This window comes from Petaurus breviceps, unplaced genomic scaffold, assembly GCF_028583685.1.
Source record: "Petaurus breviceps papuanus isolate PSGF00001 unplaced genomic scaffold, PetGlider_PUasm1.0 90977, whole genome shotgun sequence".
Classification (NCBI taxonomy): domain Eukaryota; kingdom Metazoa; phylum Chordata; class Mammalia; order Diprotodontia; family Petauridae; genus Petaurus; species Petaurus breviceps.
In genome coordinates this window covers 6,103,642-6,115,473 of record NW_027187391.1, presented here as the reverse complement: position 1 = coordinate 6,115,473, position 11,832 = coordinate 6,103,642, and the positions used below count along the sequence as shown (strand labels likewise).

Below are 11,832 nucleotides of genomic sequence, written 5' to 3'. Positions count from 1 at the left end.
TGTATGAAGGTTAAACCAATTATCCTATCAGAGTCCTAGGCAACTATTTAAGACTACAAATTGTATATACATTTCCAATCTACACTGGAAGAAATTTTCACTTATGAAATCACAGACTGGGACTATCCTATCCTCAGTTATTTTCCTTCCCCTAACTCTACCCCCCAAACTAGAATATAAGAATCAAAAACTCACTGCTTCAAAAAGAAAACTTTCTAAAATTTTACATATACACAAATTATTTGCTCAATATTACATATTGGAAAAGACAGTTTCTATTCTTAAAATATATATTAAATTGAGTTACAGAAATGATGCCTTCACTGAATAGGATACTGGCATGACCTCTAAATTTCGTTTTGATTTTCTATGACAGTCTCAAAAATAAGTTAATACTTCTAAGAATGAAGAAAAGTACCTACCTAACAACTCAACATCTGAAGTACTCATTTTTTCCTTTCAAATTTTTGCTTAATTTTATAAGTCTTCTAAAAATGAATTAATAAGAAAATATTCCTACATCAAAGAAAAGGGAAGCTTTGCTAACCTCACTGCTCTGATTCAGTTCTGGCCAGGTCTGGTTTAATGATGGCATTGATGGTGACTTGCTTGGAGGTGCTTCTGCAGGAGACCCTGAGTAACCTACCTCACCTGACTGATCTCCAACATCTGAAATTTAAACAAACAAAAAAACTACAAGTCAGATATCATATTTAGAAATGCTGATTTTAAAAAAGTGCCCACCAACACTTTTACATAATGATCATGTTAGATGGTCTGTATGTCTCATCTCATCTTCCATGGATAGATAGTTAATTTTTTAAAAATTGCTAGACAATATTGGTACTTGGTATTTAACTGTTTGTCTTCACCTTAAATCATAAAATCACCTGTTATATATACATACACAAAATTATATATGATCTATGATCTCAGAGTTAAGGAACTTCAAGGAGAAAACTCCTAAATTAAAAGCAAAATGCCTATTTTCCAAGAAAATAAATTCTTTAGTGATAAAGGAAGAAGGAACAGTATTTTATAATAATGTAATGCTATTTATCCACTATCAATCAGTAAGACACATGACTCAAGTTGTTTTTCCTAGAAGTGGTAATGAATTTCCATTGACTCACTGACATTCTCTTACTGTTGTTACCAACAGTGTAATTATACAAGACAGCCAATTATTTAAAGGGTTAAGTGTGCAGCCATGGAATGGAATAAAGTTAAGTAGTATGGATGGAATTCAACTCATTACATGGTTCTTAACCAACTAACCTGGTAAACCACAGATCCATGAAGCTATTTTATATTGTTTTCTCAAGAGTTTTATGAGGTATCAGTCTTCTTTAACTGTAATAAATTCCTTTATTGCTATGAATAATGCTTAGTTTAAAATAATCAGTAATTTTCATCACAATCCAATAATAGAGGCTAGTTCCACAAGAAATTTCTTTATGCTCAGAGTTAAACTTTACAAAACATTATTTCTAATTTTCTTTGACCAACATAAATAATTTAGTCTTCCTATAGTTTTTTTTTTTTACTATATCCTTGAATGCATTCAACAGTTTAAAAGAATATACAATGGCTAAATTAATAAAACATGCATGAATAGTGGTTAGGACTTGGGTCATGAATCTGGAAATTTAGACTTTATTCCCAGATCTATCACTATACTGCCATGTGACCTTGGGCAAATCATGTAAACCATAGTACCTCAATTTCTCCATCAAAAGAAAAGAATATTTGTCAAAATTTATATTGTATAATGAATGGTTAAAGTCTGCTGTATAATACAAAGCAGCACTGGACACATTTTTTGGACTTTGCAAAATATATGCAAGTAGATACTTCAAGTAAGTTATTTTTGATGCCTTTTTCTAAATTCCTTTAGAAATTTTAGAAAATTTCCTTTTACTGGATCTTTCTAGAACTAAGTTGTTATTTAAACATCTGATGAGAGCACAGTCTCCTTCTTGGTGTTATATCATAGATATAGAGGTTCCACCTTACCACCCTAATTTTCTGTTGTTGCAATCATAGGACTGCAAGGTCTAATTTTCAATCCATCAACTGTTTTTCTTTTACATCTCAAATATAAGGACTATATTTTTTCCTTTCAGTCCTTTCAGTTCTCAATAAAGGACCTGCCTTAGTACTGCTAATGTCAGGGGCAGTAAAGAAACAACAACACAGAGGCAGGCCTTAGGCATTATTCTGTAAGATACCCTGACTATAACACTTACATGATACTTTGCAAAACTAATGTGATGTGATAAAATAAGAGCATTAATTTACTTTTGGGATATTCTGGAGTTGGAAATGGAAAGAAATTCAGGCCTTTTTTTTTTTTTTCAATGAATAAAAGTATGAAGGGAGAAGGAAATGGCGAAAGTGGGCAGTAGTAAACTACACCTTGACAGATTACTGAAATGACTCTCTAATGGGAACTGACAACTGAAAAAGGTCTTAAGAAGACTAAAATCAGGCTGAAATTTCAGGGAAGGGAAATGAATAGAAGCAGAATGACACTTTAAAAGGTAGTACATTTTAAAAGGGTCAATTTAAAGCAAAACTGTTACACAGATCTAGCTATATAGGCCATTCCAGTTCCATCACAGAAAGATCAGAATTATATAGAATTAGGTTAAAGAATTTGTCTACTATAAGACAGGCCCAAGGCCTTGACTCAATCTAGAATCAAGACTACAGGCTCAAGCTTACTGTTATCTTTTAGCTTTGAGATATTAGGCTACTCTGGGGAATCTAGAGCTACTCTATATCACAGCAGACTCTGGAATTCAACTTTTACATCTGTAGGGGTATCATAGTACAGACCTGATCTCTACATTCACTTAAGTGTATACTCCTATTAGATATGTAGTACAATTTGTTTTCCCACATACCCCAGACCACCTAAATGATTATTCCTAGCATAAATCAGCTATGTAATGCTACAAAAGCCACATGATGAGTTTTTAGTTTGGCTCCTATTCCTTGCATAAAGCTATGAATGGTAAGAGAAAAGCAGTAAAGTGTATTTGGAAAAGAAGCTCATTCCTACTATAAGCTGGCAGTCACTCATTTGAGAAGGAGCATCAGGTTTGACAATAATGTACACCTTCATCAACTTTGTTTCATATATATGGTCCAGCAAATTACAGCTTCATATCCACATATAAAAATTAGTCCTTAAGACTTTATCCTTGTGGAGGCAGGGGTGTAAATTTACTCTTACCTGATGCAGTGTTCCAACCTAGCCTCCTGCTGGAACACTGTGTCAACCCTGCCTCCCTCCTGCTGGTTCTGTTCTGCCCCTGACATCATCACAGAGCATCAGGGCTGAAAAAGAAGAGTATGATCCTAAATTATTTTTTAAGCCAACCCCAAGAGCGTTTTTACTCAAAAGGCACTTTCCATGTATAAAAGAGTGCTCTGGAAGAAATAACACTATAACTACACTGACCTACTTTTCAGATGTAATGATTGCATTAAATGAGACAAGACCATTCACGCAGGTAAGATTAGGGAATCAAAAGGCTTCTGATAAAAATACCGCCACTAGTTTCTATTTGGTAGGATCCTAAAATATCCTAGAATCTGCCTCTCATCTCTCTTCCTCCTGACTATGCTAAGCTACATCCCCTTAGCCTAAAGCTATCGTTAGATATGACTGCTGATGATCATTCATCTTATTCACTGACAATACACCATTTGAACTTAGTTTCCTAATGTTACACTTAATGGTTTATCTAAATTTTACTATGAAACAGACTGCACTTTTTTAATACACTAAAACTATTATGCTTTCAGAGTAAGGTTTGCCATCCTCAAGTTATTTGTTCTTTTCTTTTCTTCTATTAGGTTACCAAGTATAAAATGAACCCTATGTACCACAAGTCAAAGTTCATTTTATCTTCTATTTACCTGAAATGCCTCTTTTAGAAGGAAAAAATTTCAACATAAAATACTCACTAGCTCTGATCTTAAGCCTTAGAGAATAACTCGTATATTGTGATTTTTTTCCTTATCTAAGGTAATAAGAATATTAAGTGAAGTTTTAAGTTTCCTTTTTTGAGTTAGTCACTAGAAAACTAAATAGTCAAATTCATGTCTAATTGTAGTATTCATATCAAAAGCTTGGTAACATCTACTTGCGTTCCTTTTAGAAAGTCTGTATTCTTTTATTTTTAACTGTCCTACTATTTTATTTTCTGTTTAACTCTGAGACCAACAAACCCTTATAGAAGCAGATATAAGGTCTACTACTTTCTGGAGAAAGTCTAACCTGTTAGTCTACAAAAGTACAACTCAAATCATCTGCCTGCAGCTGCCAAAATGAACAATAATACCTAAAAGAAAAACAACCAATATCTAAAATGCTAACCCACAAATTCAAATCAAGAACATGATGGCAGCAGGAGTAAGTACAAATAAAACTGCCAACTTGCAAATGATGGTCTATCACAGAAAATGTTTGAGTGTTCATGACATCAGACTAGATATGAAAAGAATTAAGCAATGATTTTTATGTGATTATAACATTTAAATGGATGAGATCTTTTAGTCCTTTTAACTTCATGGCACTTTATATTTCTCAAATAAAACATATCATATTTAGTACTGAATATATCTGATTTACTCAAACTATAAACTCCTTGAAGATAGGCATCATGCTTTGCTTATCTTTCTCATCTTCTATAGCATCTAGCACAATGCATTGTACATAAAACAATATTTCTCAAACTGAATTTAATAATAGATTCCAATTTTATAATAACATTAGTATATGGTTTCTATATTCAAAGGATAATATTTAAAATTATAATCACTTCCATGGACCTATGATAGAAAGATAAAAGTAAATTCTCTTATACAAAAGGCAGTTTATTTTTAATAGTACTCAAAAATGGTCCTTTGTAAGGCCATGATAAAAACTTCAAATATATTTCTGAAACAAGATAGATCTGATCTGTGCTATAAAAATATTACGGCACTGAACGAGGAATCCAAGTACAAACTTGTTACACCGGAAAAAAAATTTGATTCTCTCAGTATGTATACTTAAATTTTCAATTAATAGTGTAGTTAAGCTGTCAATAAATCCAAACTTCCCAATTCCTGAACAAGTCTAATAAGTCTAAATTTAAAGAAAGTTAAATGTGCCAAGAAATATAATTCATTGGTCAAAGAAGTCCTAACAGTCAGTATACAAATCAGGGTTAAAAAAGAACAGATAAGAATTATCTTAAAAACAAAATCTAGAAGTCAAATAATAGACTGATGAATTTGGATGACCCAAGAAATGCCGGCACACTAGCCATCTTTACAAAATTATACCCTGGAGATTAAGATTATTTTGAGCAGCTGTCAATCTGCCCCACCATACTATTAGCTTTTCAAATTTCTTTCCCCTAAATTATTATCCCTAACCTACAGTTTACACACAATTTTGCCATCCTGACCTTATACTGACAAGTCATGTACTAAATGGGATTTAATATATAAAACATTTAGATTTAAATTAATTGGTGCTTATAACTAGCTAATTTACAGTCAGATGATATAATCTATGAGTCATACCAACAACCAATACTCCTTAACATGTCTTCAGCAGAGCAAGAACCACAAGAACCTTTTACAAGTAAATGAAATATGTATACAAAGAAACATACATACATATACACACACACAAGAAATTTTATATATACCTATACTAAAGTTATAATGCAATGTCTCATTATAATGGGGAGGTAACCCTAAATTCTTGAAGACCATACCAGCTAAGTAAAAGCTCCAGGTGGTCCTACTAAGCTGGAAAAGTTTAAAATATGGGCTAGACTGTTGTCTGACATCCAAGAACCAGTGTAAATTCAGTCTTGTTACAATGTACTAGCCAGTAAATGATGACTGTTTTTGTCCATAACCGACTTATGAAAACCTTCTGTTAAGCTACAGAAAGGTTTTGAGCTATTAGTCAAGGAAATACCCACACCAATTAAACCGTGGATCCTTTCAGGTGGTACCCTAAATACTCTTATAAATCAAATGGTAAGTTTCACAAGGATTTCAGAACACTAAAACCAAGACCTATTTTAAAAAATGGTCTCAGATTCATATAACAGCTGGAGAAACAGAGAGGGGATGTTTAAAACTTGCCCAAGGTCACATAAGTAATTTGCAAAGCTAGAAGAAATTTAGTATTCTTTACTCTAAGGATTTTGCTCTTATCAACAAAGAAATTTCATGCCTTTTCCTACACATAAAATAGGCAGTAGTAAAGTCAACCAATTATATTTTCTGAGTTACTGGAGGAACCCTTCCACATACATGTGAAATGTCTTGCTGAAAGATTATTTCAGGGTTTTAATATTATTTTGAAGAATACCTCATTTATAGGGGAAGACCAAACACCATTATTTGGTCTTAATCAGTCTAGAAGAAATTTAATATTCTACAATTTCTAAAGATATGAATCTAAGGAAATTATATCTATATGTTCATCTATGAAGAAAGCAATTAGGAAATATATATATATATATATATATATATAAAACATATTACTAAGGTTTTCACAGTACAAGAATAAGACTATACCCTTCTCCCTTTATGGCTTACCTTTGAAACAAAAACCAAACTCATCATTTAAACAAACTCTAAATTTCCAGATTTCTTTGGAATCAGCAGAAAAGACAACTTAGCCACTTAAAGAAAATTTGTCCATGGCATTTTACATTTCAAAAAATTTCTTCAAATAAATCATTAAGTTTGTATTGACCATAAAGCTTTTAAAAGTTTATCAAAAGGTAAACAGCAGCTTTCTTAAGCTATCCATCTTACCTGCTGAATCTTCCAAATCAATCAGTTTGGGCATTAAGCTTTCAGGTAGTTTTTCAGGTAAGTCATAACCATTCTTCCTAGCAACTACCAGATGAAAAGCAGCACAAAATTCATCCAGTGTCAAAGCGCCATCTTTATCAAAGTCTGAGAGTTCCCTAAAAGATAAACTTTACTATAAATGATGATCAAATTCTTTCCCAGTCATTTTATTTCTCAATAAGGAAACACTTTCTTAGAGAAAATTCAATTATAAAAAATAATCAGCAATTAATGCTCTAAAAACAAACCCTCTTTCAATTTCAAAAAAACTAAACTAATGTTTAGTTTGAAATTCAACTGACAAACTATGATTCATTCAAAATTTGGAATTTAAAGTTGTACTATTACAATTTTACAATAATGTTCTATAATAAACTCTCAGGAAAAATATAGGTAATATTTCAAGAAAATGTTTTGTCATTTAATATGATATAACTCTACTTTGATTTTCACTTCCTAAGTTTGTTTTTTTTCCAAAAAGAATTTGTTCTGAACAAGTCATCCAATGATTGTATTTCAAATCACATAGCAGTCTATGTCTGTGATGGAAGGTGAGTATTGTGTTTAAGCCCATGTCTTAGTATGGGACTTATCACAAACTTGTTCAGAGACAAAAGTGATCAATTCAACCCATGCATAAGCAAACTGGCTTTAATTCCATGCATTTCAACAGCATCATGTTGGCAATATGAAATCATTGGTACAGCTTTATGGAATCTAGACTTCTAGAAAGTATGAATAGATGCTTTTGTAATATCTTTCATGGTTTTTGTTCTAGAAAGAAATATGTCAATGGTTGTGATGAGTTAATATTGGGCATCACTGGATTTTTTAAGGTAGACAGTCTACTATGATGTTATTTGCTTTCTGAAAGACTACAGTTGGAAACCCTTCTCAAACAAAATATATGGCCCAACTATGACACACCACACTTACCAAATATGAGAAAGTTCAAGAATAGGTAGTTTTGATTTTGTAAAAAACTCTTTAGCTGCAGATCCTGAAATATTAAAACAGTGATGTTTAATGTTGATTGTAAATTTACAGATCTAAGGACAAAAATCTGAGGTATAAGAAGACATTTTATAATTGGGAGAGTTCTCTTTACAATGTATTTTGGGTTTTTTTTTTTGGCCCCAGTGAGTATAAGTCCTTTGGATAAATCATACCAAGTTAAGAATTATAAATTGCTTACATATTGTCCAAATTTGACAACTGCAAAGCCTTTGAAATAGTACCTGAAGTTATGAAACTGAGACTAGGGCCTTCCATGTCTATAATAATTTCTGTTTTTTTAGCAACTCACCTGGAATAAATCCGTTTAGATCAGGTTGAATGGTTTTAAACTGATTTACATAATACTGTCTTTGTTCATCTGTTATTTTCCAGGGATCATCATAACTACTGGATTGCCTACGAATTTCATTGGCAGTTGTAGCTGATGCTACAGTTCGTACTGTTGTCTGGTCCTGTAATGAAACATTTTTTCCTCAGTATGTTATCTATCTATATGACCATATGGACCATCCTTTCTAGACTACTTGTCCTTGGAAGTAAAATAAATTTTTTGTAGACTTTTTTAACATCAAAAGCTTCAAACTCATCTGCAAACCACATATTTATGACAATTAGGTAACCAGGAGTTTATTTGCACAATGAAATAAATGGATAGAAATGATGATAATTATGTATGCAACTCAAAGTTATGAGAAATATATGCTAAGAAAGCCAAGCAAAGATATTCCTAGATGTGGGAACCTTTTAAAAATTCTCTTTAAATTCAGAAAATTTTTATTTTAAATGAAGCCAAAACCTTTAGTGAACATTCCAGTAAAACTAGACTGTTGCAGAAAAGGGTATAGAACAGATTATTGTTCTCTACAAAATAGTGAACTTCTACTTATGAAATCTGCAATAGCAAAGAATGAAAAAAATGACTGCAGCAATAATTGAAATGAAGCAAATAAAATGCAATACCAATAAAATGTCACACCTGGACAGAAGCAGGATGCATGGCTAAAAGAGTACTGGTTGGTGGAGTATCTGCAAAACTGACCCAGTTTTCTTGAGGTGGAGGTGGAGAATGACCAGACCACATTGCATCACCAGCTGAAGAACCTGGAAGAAAAGAAATAAATCTATAACAAATAAAAATATGCAAATCACAAGAGATTCCTTTAAATTTGGATGAAAAAAATCAGCCTCTTAGAATTATTTTGTTCACTTAAAAAGCTTATCTCATCACCCAAATAGTTCGTTTTTCCATCCAACATTGTCATTCTAATATATAGATGAGAATCAGCATCTTGGAAAGCAGATACTAGTCCCCTCTATCTCCTCAGAATCTCACAAAAGACACAGAATGACTTTAAATATTTCAGTGTAAAAGAAAATACAATAAGGGTTCATCCATTTATAAGTTTTCGTAGTGAATTCAACTATTGTATGTAGGCATTTAACTTAGTAATCCAAAATTCTAAATTGTCTTAGAAGACTGACTTCCTCTTACCCAACTCCCTTAAACACTAGTCAATTTTATTTCTAAATCACTTTATACCCTAAGAATATATAAATCACAATATTAACAAAATGTACCTGTTTGTGCTTCAATAAAAGGTGACCAAAAAGGCCCAGGTCCAGCAAGAGGACGTTCATTATTTCCTCCACTGGGATGGCGATTGTGCTTCCTCCATGAGTGTGGAGAAGTTGGAGGGGACTGTTGAGGTGAAACTACTGGAGACGTGGATTCCTGAGGAGAGAGGAAAAGGAATTGTAACAAATCATATAAAAATTAACATTTCAGCATTGTCTTTTCTTTATCTATCTTTGTATCTTTACTTTCTTTCTCTTACTGTTATAGTTAACATTTCCAGAACTATATAACAAATAACAAGGACAACAGTGAGCATCCTTAATATACTGCAGTATAGACTTATAAAATTTATAATATATCCTCACTGTATACTGATTGCTTTTGGTTTTAAATATTTTAGGATGTTTTAAAAAATACCACTTTTGCCTTTACTTTATAGGAATTTTAGAATCAATTTAGTAAGAAATTCAGCAAAGTTGCATGCCACAAAATAAGTTTAAAAAAAACTAATAGCATTTCTATGTAATAACAAAAATTCAAGAGTCAACAATAAAGAAATTCCATTCAAAACAACTACAAATAGAAAATATTTGGGAATCAATCTACAAAAAAAAATTTAATACTTGCACAGAATCAGTTGCAAAGTGCTACTTAAATAACGAATGTCTTCAATAGCTGAAGGAATGTTCACTGCTCATGGATGGGCCATGCCAATATAATAAAAATATTTTTAAAAAATAATACTTGAGTTAATTTGCAGACCAAAGGGATACTACCTAGACAACATAATAACAATTCATTTTGAGGAACAAAGGATCCAGTATATCAAGAGAAATTATTAAAAAAAAGTAGGAATAGAGAGAGAATAGCATTTCCAGACCTCACACTACATTATAAAACAGCAAACATTAAAACTACCTCATATGGTTAAAAATAGAAAAGTGTATCAATGGATGTGATCAGAAAAGAGAATGAGAAATAATATAACACAGTCATCCAAGTTTTGACAAGTCTAAGGACATAAATTATGTAAGAAATTTCCTATTTGCTAAAAACTACTGGGAAAACTGGAAAGAAGTTTAATCGAAATTAGGGTTAGACCATCATCATATTTAACAATAAATTAACAATGGATATTGCCTGAATATTAAAGATCACACCATAAAAAATTAGAAGCAGATCATATACTTTTCACTGCTATAAGCAGATGAATTTCTTAAACCAAACAAGGGATATAGACAATCATAAAAGTTAAAACAGATAATTTTGATTATGTGAAATTGAAAAGTTACTGCACAAACAAAACTGAAACATCTGGAATAAAGGAAGCAGAAAAAAAAATCTTTATATCAAATATCTTTGATAAAGGTTTTGTTATCCAAAATATAAATAACAGAAATACATATGTGTAGCAGCAAACACCCCAGCATCCCCAGGGTGGCTGCTCACACAGGTTCTTGGATCTGCTTTGTTAAAGGAAAGCAACTCAAAATGGGTTAACAAGCTTACTTTAATCAGTCAGACATATATCGTTTACCTTGTTCAGGGGAAAAGGGTCAGCACCCCGAACTTCATATACAGGCAGAATTATCAGGACAGAAACAGATCAAGTAGACAGATTTCCAAACTGTCCAACCATTACATCCATACCCAGTCAACATCTGGGTTTCCACATCTGGGTTTTTCAAAGCAGGAGGGGGGAGGGGGGGCCCCTCTGGACAACGGCTTCCCAGAATACAGATCAAATCACAGAACACTTCTCAAAGTGAGCCCCCAAAACAAAGCCTCAAATCAGGGTTTATATACCCTTCTCCTGGCTCAGAGAATGTAACAACCTTATTGACTCACTGGCCAATCAAGAAGTATCTACTGAAAAACAAGCCTCCCACCCAAGGCTTCAGGTGCACTTTAGCCTAGGGGCAGGGAAGATCTTCCAAGTTTGCATTCCCATTACAATAAGGCTGAAAAACATTCCCCAATAGCTAAGCTGTTAAAAGATATGAACACATAATGCTCAAAAGAACTGCAAACTTAACAACCATGTGAAAGAATGCTCCAATCACTAAATAAGATAAATTCATATCAAAAGATCCATAAGGTTTCATTTCACATCCAACAAATTGTCAAAGATTATAAAAATGGGAATAGCCATTGTTAGAGGGGGATGTATAAAGACTAGTACACTAGTACATCACAGATGGAATTGTATATAAGTACTACTCTTGAAAGCAATTTGGAATTATGAATATAAAGTGGTTAAAATGCCTATATACCTTTTGATCCAGATTCTAAAGAGAATGTCAAACAAGCATTTCCTCTAAGGAGATTACTGACAAAAAGAAAGATTCCAAGTACAC

At 32.5% G+C, this 11,832-nt stretch overlaps 1 protein-coding gene across 11 annotated transcripts in view; it reads right to left on the bottom strand.

The window, feature by feature from the left end:
* REPS1 (RALBP1 associated Eps domain containing 1) overlaps positions 1-11,832 on the bottom strand; it is a 99,922-nt gene that overhangs the window by 42,485 nt on the left and 45,605 nt on the right. For 7 of the 11 annotated variants that reach the window (XM_069077229.1, XM_069077232.1, XM_069077231.1 and 4 more), the window contains exons 4-9: positions 9,478-9,631; positions 8,876-9,000; positions 8,189-8,351; positions 7,819-7,882; positions 6,844-6,998; positions 548-669 (exon numbers count right to left, since the gene is read on the bottom strand). In XM_069077229.1, coding sequence (XP_068933330.1) covers positions 548-669; positions 6,844-6,998; positions 7,819-7,882; positions 8,189-8,351; positions 8,876-9,000; positions 9,478-9,631 — 783 coding nt within the window. The remainder of the gene's footprint in view (positions 1-547; positions 670-6,843; positions 6,999-7,818; positions 7,883-8,188; positions 8,352-8,875; positions 9,001-9,477; positions 9,632-11,832) is intronic. The other 4 variants (XM_069077237.1, XM_069077235.1, XM_069077236.1 and 1 more) reach the window with 1 other exon arrangement.